The 23,536-nt window shown below is 38.1% G+C and overlaps 2 protein-coding genes and 1 pseudogene across 2 annotated transcripts; 2 read left to right on the forward strand and 1 right to left on the reverse strand.

Moving 5' to 3' along the window:
- The first annotated feature begins 1,247 nt into the window (after positions 1 to 1,247).
- LOC143541155 (UNC93-like protein 3) lies at positions 1,248 to 5,110 on the forward strand. Its single transcript, XM_077034051.1, has 10 exons — positions 1,248 to 1,409; positions 2,402 to 2,565; positions 2,639 to 2,702; positions 2,782 to 2,900; positions 2,998 to 3,037; positions 3,740 to 3,990; positions 4,079 to 4,169; positions 4,284 to 4,393; positions 4,487 to 4,610; positions 4,745 to 5,110. Exons 1-10 carry the CDS (start codon positions 1,254 to 1,256, stop codon positions 4,928 to 4,930), a joined length of 1,305 nt encoding a protein of 434 aa, XP_076890166.1. The 5' UTR covers positions 1,248 to 1,253; the 3' UTR covers positions 4,931 to 5,110.
- A 9-nt stretch (positions 5,111 to 5,119) lies between these two features.
- On the reverse strand, positions 5,120 to 10,757 carry LOC143541154 (short-chain dehydrogenase TIC 32 B, chloroplastic-like). Its single transcript, XM_077034050.1, has 8 exons — positions 10,571 to 10,757; positions 6,447 to 6,678; positions 6,291 to 6,370; positions 6,070 to 6,223; positions 5,924 to 6,002; positions 5,765 to 5,849; positions 5,522 to 5,568; positions 5,120 to 5,426 (listed from the first exon to the last, which is right to left on the reverse strand). The coding sequence occupies exons 1-8, from the start codon at positions 10,686 to 10,688 to the stop codon at positions 5,253 to 5,255; spliced, it is 969 nt and encodes a 322-aa protein (XP_076890165.1). The 5' UTR covers positions 10,689 to 10,757; the 3' UTR covers positions 5,120 to 5,252.
- A 4,890-nt stretch (positions 10,758 to 15,647) lies between these two features.
- The window catches only part of LOC143541156 (LRR receptor-like serine/threonine-protein kinase EFR), a 40,285-nt pseudogene continuing 32,396 nt past the window's right edge, over positions 15,648 to 23,536 (forward strand).

Consider the following 23,536-nt stretch of genomic DNA (forward strand, 5'->3'; position numbering starts at 1 on the left):
TGGTGTTTATGGCGGTGATGATGAATGGTAACACGGAGAAAGAGTAGAGAAGAGAGAAAGTATCGTTTTTAATTTGTATATAACATTTTAACTTATTATTAAAAGAGGCGCCGTCGTCTTCTCATACAAAAGGATTAACAAATTAATGACTAGCGTTCCATTTTTGGCTTTAATAGAGAAAAAGCTGAAGCTTTCTCGGGGAACGTTTAGACCAAACTCTGAAATTAGTATAGGCCCGGTTAAGACAATATAGTTAGGCCAGAACGAGGCAATGAGACTCTCCAAATTAGAAAGTGTGGTGACCTAAACACAAAAAAGAAAATCATCGCTCTAATAAAAAAGTAAATTAAAAAAGTTCAAAAGAACTATTTAACTAGAAGAATTATTATTGAAAAAAAAACATGTAAGTGAGCTTTATGTCACGAACCAAATATTTGAAGATCGAGATGTTTGATTTGTGTTGAAACACTTGGGTATGTTGGCTCGTCCCGGACTTTGTTGGGCACGACCTCAGCGGGAAGGAAAGCGTACATGCCTAGTTGTGCTTGCACGACGAACACATCGCTGGTTGCGAGCTGTTGTCGCTCGCCTGATCATGAGCGGACCGATTGGTTGGCCTTCGGGCGCCACACGGAGTCTGAGAGGTAATTCCGTGACATTTATCTAAACTGTCATTTGAAGGGAAGTGAAGATTTGCGATGAAGGCCGCAATATCTCAAATTTGAATACAATCACAACCGGGGTTTACCACATCGGATCTTCAAGCAACGGTTATTCCTCAAAACATGAGATGATGGGTTTAACTACCAAATGCTGTCTATAATCACAGACGTATGAGATTATCTTTTATCACTAAGTTACCAAGTCGGGTTTAAGGTTGGTTAGTGTTACAGAAAAAACTTATAGACTTAAAACCCAATTTATAAGTAAAATAAAACAGATATTAAGCAAATCACCATTTATAAAATACAATAATAATAATAATAATAATAAATTAGAAAAATCTCAAGATAGAAACAAACAAAGGGACACCAGATTCTTTAGATACTTGTCTTTGTGTCTTGTATCAGATACTTACGATACCATCAATAATTTTATTTATTTATTTATTTATGCTTCGCCTGCACTCTTCCTATTTCTCATTTTATATATTATTATTATTATTATTATTATTCGAATCCACACTCTATATTATATATGATTCTTCTGTAAATTAGGCAGCGTTGACATTCAATAGGTAGGTGAATCAGTAGATGGCTTTAGATGAAGAATCACCGCTTATTGAAGCAGATGGAAATGAAAGCATAATAATTAATCATGGCAGAGACATTCATATTCTCAGCTGGGCCTTCTTGTTGATTTTCCTGGCCTATGGTGCTGCTCAGAATCTCCAGAGTACACTTAATACTGTCAGTTTTATTATTATTAGTATTATTATTATTATTATTTTAGTTTTAATTTTATGTGTTCAAAATTGATATGATAGTGGATAAAGTTTGATTAATTTGAATTTGGAGAGTAATAAATTAATAATGTTTGGCCTAAAAATCATAGTGATATTTATTAAGAACAAATGTAAGCTGTTATAATTCTCTGTCAGTGTTGTTGTAAGAATCGGGATTAATCGCTAGTTGGTGGGTTACTGATTAATTTTCGGCTAATCGGTCGCTAGTTCGCCCAAATTGCTAATTGGTTTTAAACCGTTAACCCTAGTGGTGTTCGACGAATTGAATTTCGAATATTCGGATTTTGAATTTTTGAAGTTGGATTCGAATTCACAATAGATTCGACAAATTCGATTCGATTTAATCTGATTCGAACTCGAAGTAGCCAATTCGAATTCCGTCAAGAAAATAATATATTTCAGTTCCAATTTTAAAACAACTACAAACTTGAGTTAAAAAAAACAAAAATACAAGTTTATAAAATAAATCATTTAAAGTTACTCAACCAATTACATGAATTAATAATCAAAATGATGAACTTCCAACTTTTAGTCTTTAGAACTAAAAACTTATGTAATGTATTTTTTTTAAATATTTTAGATAATAAAAATAAAATGTATATTTGAATTTGAATTTAAAATAAAATCATAGATTTGTATTCGATTTGAAATCCAGTTACTAAATCGAATTCGGATGATTGAAACCGAATTCAAACATTCAAATTCAAATGCGAATCATTTCGAGTTCCTCAAGTCCGATTTGTATACTGAACACCCCTAGTTAACACCAATTATTGTTTTATCTCATTGATTTGTTATGTTTAGTTGTTTACATTTAATTTTTATGTTTGAAGTTTGAACTCTATTATGTGAAATTTGAAGTAATTTTCAATCCGACTAGCGCCTAGCGAGTTCTACAACACTGATCTCGGTAGACGTTTTGTGTTATTACTACAGGATGGAGATCTTGGAACTATTTCCCTTGGCATATTGTATACATCTTTCACAGTTTCGTCACTTTTCGCCTCTACGGTTGTTAGAAAGCTTGGATCAAAGTATGCCCTGCTGTTGGGTACTACCGGTTACTGGCTATATATAGCTGCAAATCTGAAACCATTCTGGTAATTATTATTCTAGCAAGCACTGCACTGTTAGTTTTTATGAATCATATTCATATGGAATTCATCTTAATAGGTATACAATGGTGCCAGCGTCGTTGTATCTCGGGTTTGCTGCTGCTATTTTATGGGTTGGTGAGGTATGTATGCATGCACCTTTACTTATTAAGACTGGCTAAGTTTTACGGATTATCGTTTAACTATGTGTTTGTGTATCAGGGGACATACCTTACCTCAACTGCAAGGAGTCAAGCAAGTGATCACAAGCTACACGAAGCAACCGTAATCGGCCACTTCAATGGAGAGTTTTGGGGAATTTTTGCTTGTCATCAGGTGGTGTTTAAAGTTTAAACCGTTTTAGTTTCAAATTTTGAGTAATACTGTTAACACTATCAACGGATTACTAACTTCCTTTTGTGATGTACTGTCAGCTAGTTGGAAATCTTTGACTCTTGCACTGTTGAAGGATGGTGCGGTAAGCATCTGTACTAAGGCTGTTCACGAGCCGAGCCGAACCGAGCGAAGGCTTGCTCGTTGCTTGGCTCGTTTAAAATCGAACCGAACCGAACAACTGAAATTCGAACCGAGCGAAAACCGAAACGAGCCAAAATCGAATCGAGCATTTTTCGAGCATTATTTATTTCTTTTTCACTTTAAAATTTTCAGTAAGAAACAAATTTGAAGGTTGTAAATAATATATTTTATAAATAAATTAGTAGTTTTTAGACACATGTGTAATAGATTGTAAATTTTTATTAAAAATAAGTTTGAAGTGAGTTATAATGATCATGTAAACAAACTTCTAGTATTCTAAAAATTTGAAGCGAACAAATGAAACTATAAAATTAACGGAATATGAAAAATTTAAAGGGGTAAAAATATTTGTAAGCTTATATTTATGTGTTTTGTCAATATTAATACATTTGTTCATATATAATTATATACAAAATAAATTAAAAATATTCGAACCGAACCGAGCAGACCTTTGCTCGTTTACGAACCGAGCAGAGTGTCTCGTTTTCAATCGAGCGAAAAAACGAGCGAGCATTTTCCGAGCAATTTCCGAGCGAGCGGTTTTAACAAATCGGCTTTTATTTTTAACAAATTACTGCTACATGAACCCGACATGATGAAGCAGTTCGGTTTTATGATACGAAATTTTTTTAATAATTTGCAGGAGGGAAGTACGAGTGGCACGACATTACTTTTCACCGTCTTTCTTGTTAGCATGACTCTGGGAACGATTCTAATGTCCTTCTTAAAGAAACGGGACGGTGAAGAAACCGAGGGAGAGAGGGATTTGTCTGTCGGTTTGTATGCATTTTTAGTGTCTTTGTGGAAGCAAGTAGTAACTCCTTTGTGTGACGTGAGGCTGTTATTGGTCGTCCCGCTTATAGCATTTTCTGGTCTGCAACAAGCATTTGTCTGGTAAGTGTACATAAACTTATGGCGCTATTATTGTAAGTACTAATTTCATTCTTTAGTTAAACATTCATATTATGATCTGTTATTGTAGGGCAGAATTGACAAAGTATTATGTTCAGCCGTCTCTTGGCGAGTCTGGCGTCGGTGGTGCTATGGCTGTATATGGAGTTTTTGATGCAATTGTGAGTGTACTGAAGATCATATAAATCACAATTTATGTCACATTTTTTAGCTATTTTATGTTCATAAACTTTATATTAAGTTTGCTGACACCCTACAGTTGAAATGTATCTCAGTGTTCTCTAACTGCTGGTCGGTTTACATCCGGTCTCACATCGATCACTTTGATTGTTTCTGGTGGAGCCGTTCTTGAGGGTGGTATATTCATCTGGCTGCTAAATTACAGGTTAATATACATTTATACCACCTTTGTGTACAAGTTAACCTCGGATCTCTAAATATCGGTTTCTGATTCTTCAACTTTTTAAATGTTTGTCAGTGAACCCACTGGTGTTCTACGCATACTATACCCGCTTCTCATCGCAGCAGTATTGGGAATTGGTGATGGTGTGCTCATGACACAGCTTAATGCTTTGCTGGCAATGCTCTTCAAGCACAACATGGTAATAAACTTCTTATTAATACTTACACGCGATAATAATAATAATAATAATAATAATAATAATAATAATAATAATAATAATAATAATAATAATAATACATATCCTAACGCCATTTTTATTGTTAAAATGAGCAGGAAGGAACGTTTGCACAACTGAAGCTCTGGCAGAGTGCTTCAATCGCTGTTGTATTCTTTTTGAGCCCATACATCTCGCTGCAAGCAATGTTATTGTTTATGCTTGCTGCAGTCGTGCTGTCTTTAGTCGGATTTCTATTTCTTGTGCTTAAAGTGGAAAAGGTGTTCACCAGTCATGTTTCATAAGTCTCCACGGGTGCTCATTCTTCCTTATTTTTTTCAGTTTATTTATCTTTCTGTTCACTTGTGGCAACTGTTTATTCCTCTTTAAGCAGTTGTATTTTTACACGTGATGTTTTGACATGTTTGCTAATAAATATGTTGATTTTTGTATGTTTATTCGTCTTGAATCGAAAAACTGTAAACATAAATGGTCTCGTTTGATTTGAGACACTTAATATATTATAGTGTGATTTAAAAAATATATATATATATTATTAAGTAACCATTCATATATTTCAAATAAAACATAAACCAAACCGCATTAAAAGGAAGAAAAATAATAATATTAGGAGTGCTGAAGAGAGTTGACTAGGTTTTGACTGTAGTCCCAGAGCTTCTTGGCCAATACGGGATCAGTTGCGAAGTTGCTTGCTGGATACTCATTGCAGTCCAGAAAGTATTTCCCACTCACCCCTTTTAGGCCCGGATGCACTGCCACATAGCAACTCGTAGCCGCACCCTATACGCAATAAATAAATAAATAATTATTTTTAAATATCTAATCCAAAATGAAAATATTATTGTCAGTTCGATATTTTGTTTTTTGAACAGTACCTGTGGGACAGTTTTCCATAGGAGAAAAGTGAACAGCTTAAAAATTCCTGCCAAGAGTAAAAAAACTTCATTATCAACAAAATCTAGTTTTGGACAATTTTACCCTCAAATTATATAGCCTTTTATGTATCTTTTCACATAATATGAGGGTAAAACTTGAATAAACAAAATAAGTTTAGATGGTGTCCGAATCACCTCAGTTCAATCTTGCAAAGAAAAGTGTTAAATTGTTAATATACTTACTTATACGCAGGAATGAGTGTCTCATGAGGTCTGTCATTATTAATCCCGGGTGTACTGAGTTAACTGTAATATTAACCCCTTCGTCCTGTATTTCAGGTTTGAAACAAATATGAATGCAATTGAAATCATTGACAAAATGTGACATAAATAATTAGATACCTTTAGGCGTCGAGAGAGCTCATTCGCATGCAATATGTTGGCTAACTTGGACTGGCCGTATGCTTTTTTCTCAGAATAGCTGGTTTAGGATTATACAAAGTTAACTTTATTAACCAACACTATAAAACAAATATCGATAGATTTACCTATCTTTATCGTTGATTTTATCGAATATGATCCCTTGTTCATACGTGTAGCGATGAGCTATAGATGATAAATTTACAATTCTACCCTCGATTCCAGTAGTTGCAGCGGTTTCCTTCATCTTATCAAGTAGTAGGCTTGTCAAGTGAAAGTGACCTGAAAACATTCATTCCAGGTATTTAATATTTGAGTTAGTAATAATGATATAGATTTAGTGACCAACCTAGATGATTGGTCGCAAATTGCATCTCTATCCCGTCTTGTGACAGTTGGTAGGGGCAGAACATCACACCGGCATTGTTTCTGCACATTTAGAGGTTTCATTTTATAAAAAAATGACGAGAAGTAAGCGATTAATGGAAGGATTTTGAGGGCTTACATTAAGATGTTGAGTGGAAGATTAAGAGCGTTGAAGGTACGAACAAAGGCATTAACCGAGTTGAGAGATGAAAGATCAAGCTCGAGAACATCAATCTTTGCGTTCTCATTGTTTTTAAGGATGACGTGTTTGGCTTCGTTTGCAGCAATGGTGTTCCTTGCAGCTATGATCACATGAGCTCCTCTCATTGTTAATACTCTTGTTGCCTCTAACCCAATCCCACTTGCTCCTCCTGCACAACCACACATGCATCTTCTCATTTTCCTAAGGTTTTTATTTTAAATCCCAAATCATTAGTTACATGATCAAGAAGAACCACATTGCCTCCTATAAAGCTAGAGAGAGGTATATATATATTTTGAACTTTTGCATAGGTCTCTCATTAACAAACATATGAGTTATAAGTACACTAACTACCAACTAACTTGATGGTTACCAAAGGGTCTTTGGTCTAGCTGTATCAAAGAGTTGGATAAGACTATCTTTCCAAGAGGTGTGGATTCAAGTCGCGTAGTTGCCCAAAAGATGTAATTTAGGATTAAAATTAGAGCGAGGTGTGTGTTCAAGTCGCGTAGTTGCCCAAAAGGTGTGATTTAGGAGTAAAATTAGAGTGAGTTGCTAAAAATAAAAGCAAAAAAAAATTTTAAGGAAAAAAATGTGGTGATGATGTAACAATTTTTTCATGGTGTTTTTGGTACCCCTTATTTGGTGGGTTTTAGATGTTTGTGAATAATTTATGTTTTTTTAATGTGACACTAGGCATGGTTTTGAGTGTTTTAGGTCTCCTTATTGTGGATGATCTTATAGTATGCAAGTATGTATGGAGAAAGGCATAATTGATTGCTTGCATGCATGTGTGTGTATGCCCGTATAAGCACCGGCGGAACTTGAACCTTGAAATTGAGGGGGCCGAAATTCATTAAAATTCAAATGCATCAAACCTTTTTTCTATGAATCACACCCCCTGAATAACGATTCACGTTCATAAAAGGCCTAAGCTATATTTTTCTCTAAAAGTTAGCATAATTACAATTTTTTTTTAAAAATTGTTTGAAAACATATTCAATAAATATTAAACTAAGTTAAAAAAAATAAATTATATATGACAAAGTAAAATAAAAAAGTTAAAATACTTTTTGAAAGATTCTTTCACTACAGTAAAACATCATTTTGTTTGACTTTTATGAGACTTAACTCTTTAATTTTTAAATTCAAAATAATAATCTTCTATTTCATTATTATTTCATCTTAACACCCTGCAAGTACATCTCTCAACCATAGATGTCCTTGTTCCTTGTAAAAAACAATTCATGTTCTTTTCATTATACTATTTTTACTATTAGTTATTTAAAACACATCGATTCAAGGGAACAAAGATCAAACCCTAAAAAACCAACTTATATTAAAAACCCATGCTAATGAAAGTTTTGGTTGGAAAACAGGGGGGCCTCGACCCCTCCCCGCCCATATAAAGGTCCGCCCTTGCGTTTAAGTCCAAAATTGAAAATAAGCATAAAATTGGTATTTGGTATCCCGTTTACCAATTTACCCTAGAACCAATTGGCCACTTGTAAATAAGACATGAATTGAATCGCTTCTCCATCTCTAGACCCGACCACTTGTAAATAAGACAGGAACGGAATCACTTCTGCATCCCTGGACTTTTCGACCCTCGTTGACTTAAGGTCCTTTTCCAACTTTTATGTTAGGTTCAAAATTATGCACTTATAGTTATGATTATGCCGGATGTATTTTGGCTTTAAGAAAAATCCTTGTATTCAATATTTTACTTTGTAAGTAGTTGGTTCTGCATTATTCTATCAAATATGCGATCATCTACTATACCGGGAATGTTAAATTGTTAATGAATCTGATTATTGCAGTTGTTCGGATGCCTTCTTTTAAGGGTCTCTGTCTTAGTTCAAATCCCTCTTACTAATTGGAATCAAAGAATTATAAGATTTTTTCCTCCCAAAATAATAATGAGCTTGAGTTATGAACTCATAATATATAATATGGTGGTGTGGATTAAACTCAATACGAGTGAACCCGAATACAACATGAGTTTGTGCTACTTGACACGGACACAACTTGTTTAACCCGAAATTTTGTTTTGTTTATACTTTCATAAATTAATACTTCAAAACTGAAAATTAACAAAATAATAATATAAAAATGGAATAACATGTAAAATAATTAAAACTAATCCTTTTTATCTTTTAAATTTTGGACATAGAATGCTTAATAGTTATGATACAAAACACCTTTCAGAGAAATAAATATAAAGTGAACCGCGTGTTAATTTGAACATAGTCGTTTAGCTAAACGTGTTCATGGTTTTGACTCGAAACCGTCTTTACTAAATTTAAACCTATGAATTTCATATTAGGTTAGTATTGACTTATTCCTTGAAAGCCAATCCTAGGTAAAAGCTATACTATTTTGTTAAATCTCAAAAGTTCAAGCAATTTACTAAAAAGAGTTGATCGTGCTGGCTGATGAATCTTGATGATGGAGCATGGTGGTGACAACGTGATTTCTATTGCAAGCTTTAAAGATACACAAACCATGTCTACAACGTGAAAGGTCTAAAAAATAATATTATAATGTTTTCTAAAGTATAGTTAGAAATTAAGTAGCCACATAGAAAAAAAAAACTATTTATTGTGACTATACTAGGATTAAATTCGTGCGTTGCGACGGATGTATAAGTTTTCGGTTTGAATGTACTCGCTATAGCAAACGAAAAAGAAAACCAAAAGATATTATTGTAACTCGAATTATAACAGTAAAGTAAACCAAAAATAATAATAAATGATAAATGAATAATAGACACGCTACTATAAACATTTGAGGATGAGGTGATTATCTTTTTTCCATTAGGTACAACTTCATTTTTGTAGTTATTACAATTTATAGCAAAATATCTGTAGAAACCTAACTATATAAGTAATCAATTTCCTATGTAACTAAATTCCCAAAATAGTTTTTATTTTATATGATTACATATTTACTTTTATCTTATATATTTTTATTAAAGGCAAATTGAAAATAAATGATCTTACCTTTTGTGTATTGGCCGATAATAATTTCATCTTTAAAAATCCATGCCAACATTCCAATCTTTCGATTATTTTTCTCTCAATGGACCTCCGTTAAAAAACACTTAACGTTATTAAGTGTTTTTCCGAATTTCAAACCGATGTTTTAGAGCTTTTGATCGAAAGAAACATAGGAGTCGACTGATGTAAAACTTATCTCGAAACAGTGATTTAAATGACTTGATTTTTGTTAATTGAAAATTCAAATACCTGAATTGAAACATTATTCCGTCGTTTGGATCATCGAGATAAGTTTTATGTCAATCGAATCGTATCCTTCTTCAAATCAAAAGCTCTAAAACATCGGTTTGGAATTCGAAAAAAAAACTTAACGACGTTAAGTGTTTTTTAACGGATGTCCATTCAGAGAAAAATAGTCGAAAAGTTTGATCGTTGGCAGGGATTTTTAAAGGTGATATTATTATCGACCAATACACAAAATATGAGATTCTTTATTTCCGGTTTCTTTATTAAACCTTCAAATCGATATGATATTTCACCGGTGTCTGTGTTGACGTGTTTATGTTCCCTGTCGTATGACGCATACACCCGGTCAAGAATTCGGTTAATTGAGCTGACCCGAAATTCGAACCGGTTTGAAACCGATTATGTAGAAACCGGTTTTAAACCGATTGAAACTGTAAATTCGGAACCGGTTTGTAATTTTCTCCACCAAAACTGGTTAATCGAACCGAAACCGGTCAAAACCCGAACCGAAATCGATGGTAACCTGGTCAAGAAACCGGTTTCAACCCGAACCAAACCGATCATAAACCGGTTTTAACTTTTATTGACCAAACCGGTTTTGACTTTTAAACCGGTTTGTGAACCTCTAGTCACGAAAATGTCATTTTTTTCTCTTTTAAATGGTATTTACAAAAATATAAGTTAGTTCATTCATGACTATTATATGATACCATTTGCTAAACTAGAAACACATACATATGATAATAGCACATACAATGAAGCATCAATTCTTAATAATGTCATCAAAACATATATGATGTATATATAATTGCATACCTGTGATGATAATAGTGAGATTGGAAGCATCAACTGAATCAGTGACTTGTTCAGCGGTGGATGCTGATCCGAACCCGCTCGGTCCAGGCCATCCTGATATCAACGATAATATTCCCATATTATTTATGTTTAGACCTGGATTTTTATTTCAGCTTTGTGTATATGGTGTGTGTTAGAGAGAGAATGGTTAGATGACATATATGTAGATATAAGATATGTATAGTTTGATATCATGTTATATGCATTTATATATGTACACGGAAACTATAGAGAGAGTATGACGATATATGGGTTTGAAAGAGTGGGTGTCAAATGCATGATACTATACTATGGTAGTAAAGCGGTGAATTTATTACATATAACTAACAACCAAATGTCGTACATTTTTTAATCATTCTTTTATCAATGATCCAAAAATTCAAGATTATTTATGGTTTTCATAAAATCATTTGTTTAAAACAACAATATATATATATTATCTTATAAGTGATGCGTTACATGCTTAACATTTTAATGGGAGCGTGGTTTAGTACAAATCTATGTCATAGAAGAATGCTTTTAAAGTTTCAAGCACTCTTTCAATGCATGTCCTCGAATGCCTTGATAACTTGGTATTAGACACACAACCGAAACCGGATAGCCACCTCACACAATTGGTGTCTCCGCCAGCTTGATATAAACAATGCCTTTCTTCAAGGTTCTCTAACTGAATCTGTCTACATGTCCCAACCTCCGGGTTTCGTTGACCCTTCTCATCCTACTCATGTATGCAAGCTCAACAAGGCAATTTATGGCCTCCGTCAAGTCTAGCGAGCTTGGTAAAATGAACTCAAAACCTACCTTGTTTCAAACAACTTCAAACCCACTGTTTCTGATCCATCCCTCTTTGTCAACAATCTCACATCTTCTCCAATATTATATATTCTTGTTTATGTAGATGATATAATTATTACAGGTCCCAACTCGTCTCTCGTTAACAGCTTCATTCAATCACTTGCAAAGCGTTTCTCTCTAAAAGACATTGGCCCTTTATCTTATTTTCTTGGTGTTGAAATAATTCCTCACACCAATGGGTTGTTCCTTTTTCCCAAAGTAAATACATACTTGATCTTCTTAATCGAGCAAATATGAGTGATTGTAAGCCGGCAACCACACCCATGTCTACCCTTGACCAACTTTCCAAGATTGATGGAAAACCATTAGCCTTTCCAACCGAATACCGTGCCTTTGTAGGGGCTCTTCAATACCTATCATTGACCCGCCCTGATGTAGCATTTACTGTTAACAAATTATCACAGTTTATGCACTCTCCCACTGATCTCCATTGGGCCGCTTTAAAAAGACTGCTTCGTTACTTACATGGTACAATGCATCATGGACTTTTAATTCGTCGTAGTTCACCTTTGCAGTTACACGCCTTTACGGACGCCGATTGGGCCGGCGACAAGCTTACATACCGAAGCACAACTGGATATATTATTTATCTTGGTTCAAACCCAATATCTTGGAGCTCTAAAAGACAACCAACTTAAGCTCGTTCTTCCACGGAAGCCGAGTTTCGAGCAGTTGCATCCACTACAACCGAAGTACAGTGGATCATTTCCTTACTACATGAACTCGGTTACAGGTCATCGATCACCCCTGCCATTTATTGTGATAATCTAAGTGCCACACACTATTCGACTAATCCGGTATTTCACTCTCGCATGAAACACTTAGCACTAGACTTTCATTTTGTTCGTGAGAAAGTTCAAGCCGGCACAATACAAGTTACTCACATTTCGGGTGATGACCAACTTGCAGACGCTCTCACCAAACCCCTCCTTAAACCACGATATCAATCTCTTGTGTCCAAGATTGGACTTCTCCCAAGATCGTCCATCTTGCGGGGGCATATTAGACCACAACCGAAACCGGATCCACAACCTGGTCCAAGCACTTAACTTTGGTTCACGGATATTAATTCAAAATTTGAATTAGTTTGAATATTGTATTATTTTTGGTATTGATTTAGTCTTCCTTGATTGTGGTATTGTTTCCTAGTCTTTAACCATCTATATTGTATTTATATTTTACCTATTCAATGAAATAATCATTCCATTGCAACATGATTGAAGGAACCACTCTCTTCCATGATCTGTCCTCGAATGCCTTGATAACTTGACGTAGAAGAAGGAAAAATACAAAAATGTACATCTATGCAAAATTTGATTTTTTACCTGAGCAGATAGTGGTAATAAAGTGGCATGTTAAGGCTTTGGGTATTAAGAAATCACATCGTATAAAATAACAAATATCAATCAGGGGCGGACCTAGCTTAGGAGGAGGGGTAGCCTCCGCTGTCTCTCAAAGTTTCGACGGTATTGTAAATTTTTTTTTTTGTGGTTTTCATGTTTCGTTACTCCTGCAAAAAAAAAATAGCATACCCCTATGTATTTTAAGCTCAACCAATTTAATACTTTACCCAACAAAAGCTCACTTAAATTATAAAGTCCAAATTTAAGTTTAACAATAAAAAAAATTAAAAAAAAGACCGACTCTACTCACCACACACTACCAGTTCACCATGGTTGCCGCCACCTCCAGCCACCTCCTGACCTCACTCGACCACTCCACCTCCGGCCTCTCATTCTTTCCAGTAAGATTTCTTGTAATTTAGCTAGGGATTTAGGGTTAGTTTTAAATTGGAATTAATTTGGGATTTAGGGTTATGTTTAAATTGGAATTGATTAGGTATTTAGGGTTATGTTTAAATTGGAATTAATTAGGGACTTAACCTTTAGTTTTATGTGTAAATTGGAATTGATATTAGGCTTTTGGTTCAAATTTTGTTTAGGGAACTTGAAGATGAGTAAACAACCTTTTATTAGCAACTTTTTAAACGTCAAAGAAAAGAAACGATGACATTGGTTTATCACCAAGTTTAAATATTCCAACTTCAAATTAAAATATGGTTGATATTGTATGAAATATGGAATAAAAAAATTTCGTAAATATTCTATGAAATATGAAAAAAAAATTATATTTGTTTCATTAACATTGTATGAAATATATAAAAATAAAAATTGCTACTACCTCTATGTTTCAAGTCTAAATTCTCCACTGGAATTATTATAAGATGGCATGCATATATTTTGAACGAGAAATATTCACAAACACCAATAATTCTACTTATTAGCTCATGCTTGCCCAAAGTCCAAAAGGTTCATTTAGGGTGTATTTGGGATTCCTTATTCAAGTCCAAAAGGACTTCCTGTAAAAAGACATATCAAATATAACTTTTCAAGAAGGAGTTTTCAAGAAAAATGTTTGGATTAACTTATAAACAATAAGTCAATAGGTGATAAATTGGTGTTAAATTGATGGTGGTAGGGTTAAATTGATGGTTATAAGGATAGCTGCCAAGGTTAAATTGATGATGGTAGGGATGTAGTTGAGAGCCGTAGATGTTAAATTGGTGTTAAATTAATGATGGTAGGGACGTAGTTGAGAGATGCGGGTGTTAAATTGATGGTGGCAAGGTGTAGTTGAGAGCTTGGTGGTGGTAGGGATGATTGAGAGCTGCATGGTGTCTTCTCATCAAACCCAAAAGTTCATAAAGTTAGGATTTCTTAACTTTAAAAAACTTCATTTTTACACTTGCTAAGAAGTTAAAACCCAAAAAAACTTTTGGGTTACCAAACATCTTTTAAACAATTAATTTCTTCTAAAAGTTATTAAAGCCTTTTGGCTCAGTAAAAAATCCCAAACACCACCTTAATTATAGCTATTGATGCAGGGTCGCTAGCCCATCTGGATTGTGAATGAAGTATGGGCAAATCACACCGACCGTTTTCATACTTGTATTATTTTTTCCTAGATTATATCCATATGCCTTTGAACATATATAATAGAATTACAGTGCGAAGACTAAATAGAAATTCGTAGACCTTTTACGTGTTACATTATCCTTGTCACCGAATTTCTATGGTGTTCTTTGTGATGCTATTATAGCTTTTCACTTATTCTTTTTTTTTCTTCTTCCATATTAGTAACTTAGTTAATATTTCATATGTTTGTAACATGTATTTTTTTTCCATATTATATATGTTCCGTGACAAGCATGGCAACTTATGTATTGGTGACTTACCAGTTAGAAAATAGAGGAACTACGGTTTTTGTCGGTATGATTTGTTCAAATTTGCTATTTCAGTCCAAAAATTTAAACTTTGTTACTTCTGTCTTTAGAGTTTCATTTTCATTGTAATTTTCATCCATAGAGTTTCATGTTCGTTGCAATTTTAAATTTTTGGACTAAAACAACAAACTTGAAGAAACCACAAGGACGAAAATCACATAATATAAATAATTAAAAGAAGATAACCGTTTTATTAATTGAGTATTCTTTTTAAATGCAATATTCACTTATCCACTTATCCTTGTACAAAATATACTCTTGTGAGCCTAGCCCCCTTGGATGTTTAAACAAGGTAAACGCCACGCTACCCCTACCCCCCTTGGATAGTTGGATCCCCCAGGGTTTCGTCCCTAAGAATCATAACAAACTCAAACAAGTGTGCACCTTATATCTCCATACAAGTGATGAATATCTTATTATCACGCTTATCAACAAATTAATCATATTGCACTAAAATATAAACACATATGAAGTCACTAAGTCAAGAGGTCATCAGCAAATGTTTGTAAGCGGTTGAAGACTTGGTCATTTAAACTAGGCCGGTTTAAAAAATTAGGTCATTAATGGCATTGTCGCATTGTCGTTATCTTTTAGAACTATGACGCACTTTGTAATTAAACGTTAGATTAATTTTATTAACCCTTTTCATACTGTTCACATGATTTGAATATTATGCTTGGATATTATGAATCTTAGAAAGACTTGGTCATCTAATAAGTTTAAAAGGATTTGGTAATTGATTGCATTGTCAATATATATATTCGCATGTCGTCAATGTTATTCATTTTAATATAAATAAGAATCAGTTTGTCTAGGACAGGTGAAACTGGGGAAGAATACTTGCATGTGGAGTACAAAAGCCAAATAATTATTCTTGTGATCTTACGTTTATTTTCAAATATGACTTCAAAGCAAGCAATATTATCATCTTTCTCTCCTCATATTTTCTTCTATTTTCTTGTAATATTTCTAGCTTTCACCTCCATACCGGCTTCTTATGCGAACAATGAGACGGATCATCAATCTTTGCTGAAGATTAAGTCAATGATCACTCAAGATCCATTTGGAGCTCTAACCTCATGGAACGACTCCCTTCATTTCTGTGATTAATTGGACCTATGTCACATGTGGGAAGCGGCATAGAAGAGTGACTCGTGTAGTACTAAAGTCGCAAGGTCTAGAAGGCTCCTTGTCTCCTCATGTAGGGAACCTTAGCTTCCTTCGTGAGCTTCGTCTCTATAACAACAGCTTTCAAGGATCCATTCCTCAAGAACTCGGCCGTCTATTCAGGCTACGCTTTCTTAACCTTGGACTTAACAAGTTTAATGAGGTCATTCCAACTAACTTGTCTAGTTGTACTAATCTTGAAACACTTAATCTTTCCTATAACGAGCTAGTTGGAAGCATACCCTCGGAAATTAGTTTCCTCTCCAAACTTACTTATCTCTCACTTACTAATTGAAGAGGTAGGTCCCCGCAAAGCCCAGTTGGACCCGCAAGACACACCTTGATGAGGTACGTCTGCGCATAGACCAACTGGTTCCGCAGGATCCACCATGCTCAGAGAGATGAAGACCTTACACGCAGTAAGCCGCTGTTCCCGCAGGAAAGCCTCCCTTGGTACAGTACCCTGCCTGTTCCCGCAGCTATGAGTACAAGCCAAGAAGGAAGGCTACCCGCACTAACAGTAAGGCTACACGCATAAGGCACTAACTCTTATACTTCAGCAATGTCACCTGAAGAAGGAATGAGCAAGGCGGGAATATTCCCGCCCAAAAGAGCCAGTCCGTACGCTTCTGGAAGATCTTTTGTACTATACCTGCCAAGGTATGGACAAAATAGACAAGATCTGACCAAAGCAGCCCATGAACCAATCACAGGGTGACAGCTCACCGACAATAGTACGAGGAGGAGCATGCTCTAGTACAAAATGTCACTATCAGCCGCTGCCTACCCACCAACTCCCATCGTGGCACGTACATAGCCCGTAGTTGGTGGAAAATGAATAGTATACAGCCGGCCATGTCACTATCAGCCGCTGCCTACCCACCAACTCCCATCGTGGCACATACATAGCCCGTAGTTGGTGGAAAAGGAATATTATACAGATGGCCGTACCTGCTTGGAAACCTACCTTCGGCTATAAATACTCCAACACCTTGGAACGGTATCGGCATCTTATCTTATCTTCTCTAGCTATTTCTCTTAATATACACTTATATTCAGAGCAATCTAGTCTGATTCTCACGCCGGAGGGTGGTCACAAGGAGGAACCCCCCCTTCTCAGTGACGAGCTCACGGTGTCTGTTTTGCAGGTCTAGAAGAATAACCATCTTTGCCGGACCTAACCCTCGTGGGAAACATCTACTTAACCCTAAGATTATCCATAATCTGCCGAGGTCGCCTAGTGTTTCTTCATTGACGCCATCCGTGCATAAAGCTAGAACTAATTCTTTTTCTCAGTTTTTTCAAAACCTCTGGAAAGATGGTTAAGGTTACTCCGATGCCAAGGCCACCGAGTGACAAAGAAACTCCGGTAACCACAACCCTAGCTACTGGGGGGAACACCGGCGAGTACACAATTTTTACGAACACTACCCCGGTTACCCAAGCCGGGGTAAGTGCAGTAAACAATGTTGGCTCAGGCCGGGACCGAGACGATCCGAGCGCGTTCGAGACGGAAGGTTTGATAACCAAAGACGGACAGAAACAAACACGAAACAAACGATTTCATTGATAAAAACGAAAGATTACATGCTTGTTTAAACACTGAAATCACGATCTATGGCAGGGGGAGGTCGAGCATGGCCTCCCCCCTCATCCGGACAGCACCTGGGCTCCGGGCACGCAAAAACCTCAAAACCTTACCTGTTCACGACTGAAAGCTGGTATTTATACCCGCTGCCATTCGGTCAGGACTCATTCGATCGAATGAGTCCTATTCGATCGAATGGCAGACTCATTCGATCGAATGAGTCCTATTCGATCGAATGGCAGACTCATTCGATCGAATCAGAAACTGGTTCGATCGAATGAGTATCCATTTGAAAATGCTCTTTCAAATGGATCACTTTCAGCGTGAACCACTACCTAGGTGTACAGCATACAACATAAACATTCTAAACTATTCGCCAAGCGACGGCCACAAAATGTGCACCAACAAATTCCCCCTTGGACGTTGCTTGCGAATTGCTGTAGACACCTCTTGCAATCTTCAGTCAAATCTTCTGCTTTATCTTGATAATCACGTTGAAGAATACCATCATTGCAGCAAGATTCCCCCTTAGACTGAACTCTCGGTTAATGATGCAAAGTGTTCTCCATTGCTGACATCTTCAGACTAAATAATCTGTTTAAAACAACCAACTGTAGAAATTCCCCCTCAGACGTTGACGTGTATCCCAATATATAGACATGACAATACATGCACGCTTCCGCTGCGCGACTTACTATCGGCGAATCTTCACCCACACGGTTACTTCACCAACATGTATTGGACAAATGACAGAGGCTTCCAATCCACAGCTACTCCCCCTAAACAGATTAGTTTGTATGCAGATTCATCATCGGAGACAAAGACACATCATTAACTTCGTGATTGCGAATCACCAATTTTCAACAGAATTCCCTCCACAAAGCGGAATTCTCACATGCGGAAAATAAATATTTAACATGATTGGCCCATAAATAGTCAGATGCTCCTGACTACCCCACAATAACTCAAACTCAGATTCTCTCCACAAAGCAGAATCTTCAGAATGCGGACAATAAATTAAACTTGGTTGGCCCATAAATAGTCAGATGCTCCTGACTACCCCACAATAACATCATACCTCATCAGTAATCACTTTTCTCTGTTCTTCTATGTTCTTATAACAATCACCACTGTAGAAGCTCAATGAACAAGGGGTTATCCATTAAACTTGTAGACGATAATTCCTTCAGGTAATTGTGCTTTGTTCATCTTCAAATTTGCCGCTTTAACCGTTAAACATTTAAACGCTCTGACTTTGCCGGCAAATATCAGTGAAAATTTCACTGTCACCAAACTTTTTCTGGAATGTGATCAACATGTATAGGATGTCCAGAAAAATCTTCATCACTGACCCGACAATTAACCGAAAATTTCCCGGAAATTTTGTCGAAAAAATTTTATTTTCGCCAAACTTTTTCAGAAGACTTCCCGACTGATAAAAATGGCTTGGGCAAATTTTCGTGTAAGCGGGCGTTCCAGACTCTTTTTTTTTTTTTTTTTTTTTTTTTTTTTTTTTTTTTTTTTTTTTTTTTTTTTGGTCTGGAACATGTTCGATCGAATGAGAACTGGTTCGATCGAATGAACCACAGATTCGATCGGATGAAGCACAGATTCGATCGGATGAAGAACTGGTTCGATCAGCTATTTGAATTTGACACTTTGAGCGGGAAAACCAGTTCGATCGAATACAAACTGATTCGATCGAATGAAGACATCTGGTTCGATCGAATGAACAGGCTGTCTGGGCGGGAAAACTTGCGTTTGAATTTGACACTTTTGAGCGGGAAGACTGATTCGATCGAATCAGTCAATCGAATAGGCCTATTCGATCGAATGGGGAACTCGTTCGATCGAATGTACTGATTCGACTCCTTCAACGCCAGCCCAGAAAACGCGAAGAACACGAAGAACACACCAACAGTTTAACGTCCAGAACGCAGAAAATCAAGAGCTCGGCTTGCTAGATCGGTTGTTAGACCTTTCTAGCGGTAACCGTGGCTCTGATACCAATTGTAGGACCGGTGACGATCCGAGCAGGTTCGGGACGGAAGGTTTCAACCACAGATCAAAGATAAAAACAAACACTTTATTGATAAACGCGAACGGTTACATGCTTGTTTAAACAGAGAAATCACGATCTATGGCAGGGGGAGGTCGAGCATGGCCTCCCCCCTCATCCGGACAGCACCTGGGCTCCGGGCACGCAAAAACCTCGAAAACCTTACCTGTTCACGACTGAAAGCTGGTATTTATACCCGCTGCCATTCGGTCAGGACTCATTCGATCGAATGAGTCCTATTCGATCGAATGGCAGACTCATTCGATCGAATGAGTCCTATTCGATCGAATGGCAGACTCATTCGATCGAATCAGAAACTGGTTCGATCGAATGAGTATCCATTTGAAAATGCTCTTTCAAATGGATCACTTTCAGCGTGAACCACTACCTAGGTGTACAGCATACAACATAAACATTCTAAACTATTCGCCAAGCGACGGCCACAAAATGTGCACCAACAAACAATCCTCCCCTGGGATTCATTGATACCCAGTTGGAGAAACAACAGACAAGGCTTCCCCGCCAAACACTGGATCAAGTTAAAGCTTGGGCGGAAGCACGTCAGAAAGAATTCCAAGCTGAGTTGGATGAACGTTTACGTTCACTCCAACAGGCCAATGACGAATTCGGAAGCACTCGACAACAGCTCAACATGAGCAATGATTGCGAGTACTTGGACGATGATTGGGAGGAGTCCGACAGTGACGCAAACCCTCGTCATAGGGCGAAAGGGAAGCGTAAAGAAACGGACTTCCAGCCGAGAAGAAATTTTGGAGAAACCTTTAAACCAAGGAACGTGGGGGGAAACCCACGTGACTTCTCCAAAACTTTCAGGCCAACTGTTGCAAATGCGGGAACGTCCAAGTTTGCAAGGGACATTGCGGAAGCAATCGCCCCGAAGAGTGCCAAACAGATGTCCAACATCGGCACTTATGATGGCGTATCCGACCCAGACGATCACTTGAACAGATTCATAGCGGGGGCAACCGTCAGCAACTGGAAGGAACCCACGTGGTGTTATATGTTCCAGATGACGCTGGTCGGAGCGGCCAGGGCGTGGTTTGATCGTCTACCGGTCCACCACATCTATGATTGGGCGGACTTCCAGCACAAGTTCAGCCAGCACTTCAGTCAACAGAGAAAATATACTGAAGAGCAGTGGACGATCCTCAACTGCGTTAGAGAGGAGGATGAATCTTTGCTAGACTTCATCACTCGCTTCAACTTAAAGAAGCTGAGTCTGGGCACCATAAGTGAAGATCTCGTTCGCGCCGCTTTCATCCAGGGCGCCGAATACCCAGAGCTTATCCGCACATTGACGGGTAAAGATGGCATGCCATCCACATGGGATGCCATCATGATGGCAGCTAAACGCTTTGCCGAAACAGAGAAGCAACTGGGTAGGAATCTTCCCCAGAGTACAAACCTCTACACGCAAAGGACCAGAGAGAATAATGTCCGCACCGCCCGACAAAACAAAAAGAGGAAGCTTGGTATTTGGCAGTCAAGGGTAAACTTTGACACCTCATCCAGCTCTCGCCCTCTATTAGGCGGAAGGGATAACACGCACTCATCAAACCGGAACCCTAGATGGACGCCACTCACCAAAAGCGTCACAGAGATATTTGCCACCGAGAAACTCCCATGGCCAAAAGCTCCAACGATCCGACAGCGCCATAACGCTGATCAGAGCAAATCCTGTGACTTCCACGGGACAAAGGGCCACACCACCTAGGAGTGTACATCTTTGAAGGATATTGTCGAAACATTCGTCAAAGATGGAAAACTTACACACCTCGTGGCATCAATCAAGAACGGAGGGAGGAATGATAATCGGTACAAGGGCAACGGACGAAAGCCCGTCGACATCAGCATCCACATGGTTCATGGCAACGTCAGAGGAAGAAAACGACGAACGACAGAACCATGTGCGTGGAAGGAAGCTGAAGTGTGCTTCCCGCGAGTGCCAGGAGGGCCCAACAAAGAAGGCCCTATAGTCATCAAAAGCCAGCTGGGGCACTACATCACTTCCCGCACTCTTGCTGATAACGGCGCTTCGTCAACGGTCATGTACAGGCAGTTCTTCGACAAGCTAGACGACGAAGACAAAGAACGCCTGGAAACAGTCTACGCCTCGATGGAAGGGTTCGATGGCAGCACAAACACCCCCCTGGGTATCCTATCTTTCCCCGTCACTCTCACGGACGGGAAACACTCCCGCACAGAAGACGTGGACTTCATCGTAATGAGGAAGCCACACCACACATACGACATTCTCTTCGGGAGAGATGGGATGGCAAGATTCAATGCCGTGGTGTCTTCAGTCCACGGCATGATGGGGTGGCCAACAGCTGAGGGTGTAGCGATGATCACCGGTATTCCCTAGGTATGCATCGCATTTGTCTCATCTAAACCCAAACCAAAGATGGCTAAACCAACTATTACCGAACCAGAAGAATGGGCCTTCAATGGCAAATACCCTGACCAGGCTGTTACCATTGGTCCAACAATCACCGATCCCACACGCACCTTACTCAAACGCTTACTGCAGAAAAACGCTGACATCTTCGCGTGGACACCAGCTGACATGACTGGTGTACCTCGAAGTAAGGCAGAGCATAAGCTCAAGTGTGACCCGGCTTTTACGCCGGTCATACAAAAGCGTCGAGTAATGGGAGCGGAACAGGCTAACGCGTGTAGAACCCAAGTCAAGGAACTCCTTGACGCAGGCATCGTACGCATTAGTAAATATCAAACATGGGTTGCAAATCCCGTCATGGTACCGAAATCTAACAAACAATGGCGCATGTGCATAGATTTCAAAGACCTAAACAAAGCATGCACCAAAGATTGTTACCCATTACCCGAAATTGACCTTAAGGTAGATTCGTTAGCACCGTTTCGCCTTAAATGCTTCCTTGATGCATATAAGGGATACCATCAAATCCACATGGTCGTTGACGATCAGGACAAAACCGCATTTCGGAAGCCCGATGGCACGTTTTGTTATCAAATGATGCCATTCGGACTTAAGAATGCCGGGTCCACATACCAACGCCTGATGGACAAGAGTTTCATGCCCAAATTGGGAGAAACTTGGAAGTTTACATGGATGACTTGGTTATCAAAAGCCTTGAGCCAGAAGCGATGTTGAAAGACATCGAGGAAACTTTCAACACGCTCAGAAAGATAAACATGAAGCTCAACCCGAGCAAGTGTTCTTTTGGAATGGAAGAAGGAAAGTTCTTAGGAGTCATCATCACCAAAGATGGCTTCAGAGCGAACCCTGAAAAGGTCGAAGCCATTATCAAAATGGAATCACCTACTACCATCAAACAAGCTCAGACACTGAATGGACGACTAGTCGCACTTAACCGCCTTTTGGCGAATCATGCGGATAGGTCGTTCCCATTCGTGTCAACATTGAGAAATTGTTTAAAGAAAACGCACTTCCGCTGGACACCAGAAGCGGAAGCAGCTTTTCAAGAGATTCGGTCACGCTTGATCGAACTCCCAACGCTCACAGCACCAGAAGCGGGGGAGGAGTTAATCCTATACCTCTCCGCCACAGATAGAGCAACCGGGGCAGTCCTGCTAGTAGAACGAAAAGGCATCCAGATGCCCATCTACTATGTTAGCCGCGTCTTAACAGACGTAGAAACCCGGTACTCTACTTTGGAAAAATTAGTCTTAGCGCTTGTACAGGCTTCACGCAGGCTAAGACGGTATTTCCAAGGTCACCCAATCACCATTCTCACCAACTTCAAACTTGCAAACGTTCTAGGCAAACCCGAGTTGTCAGGAAGCCTAGCCAAATGGGCAATAGAATTGGGAGAATATGCGATAAAGTACAAGCCAAGACCAGTCATAAAAGGCCAGGTCTTGGCCGACTTTATTGCAGAAGTCCCCGCTTCGCGGGAGAAAGAGTGCCAGGAAGAGGCTCAACCCTCTCCAGCACAGGACATTGATGATGTC

The sequence above is a fragment of the Bidens hawaiensis genome, unplaced genomic scaffold (assembly GCF_021521415.1).
Source record: "Bidens hawaiensis isolate Kalapana, Puna unplaced genomic scaffold, B.hawaiensis_p1.1 tig00012472_1, whole genome shotgun sequence".
NCBI lineage: Eukaryota > Viridiplantae > Streptophyta > Magnoliopsida > Asterales > Asteraceae > Bidens > Bidens hawaiensis.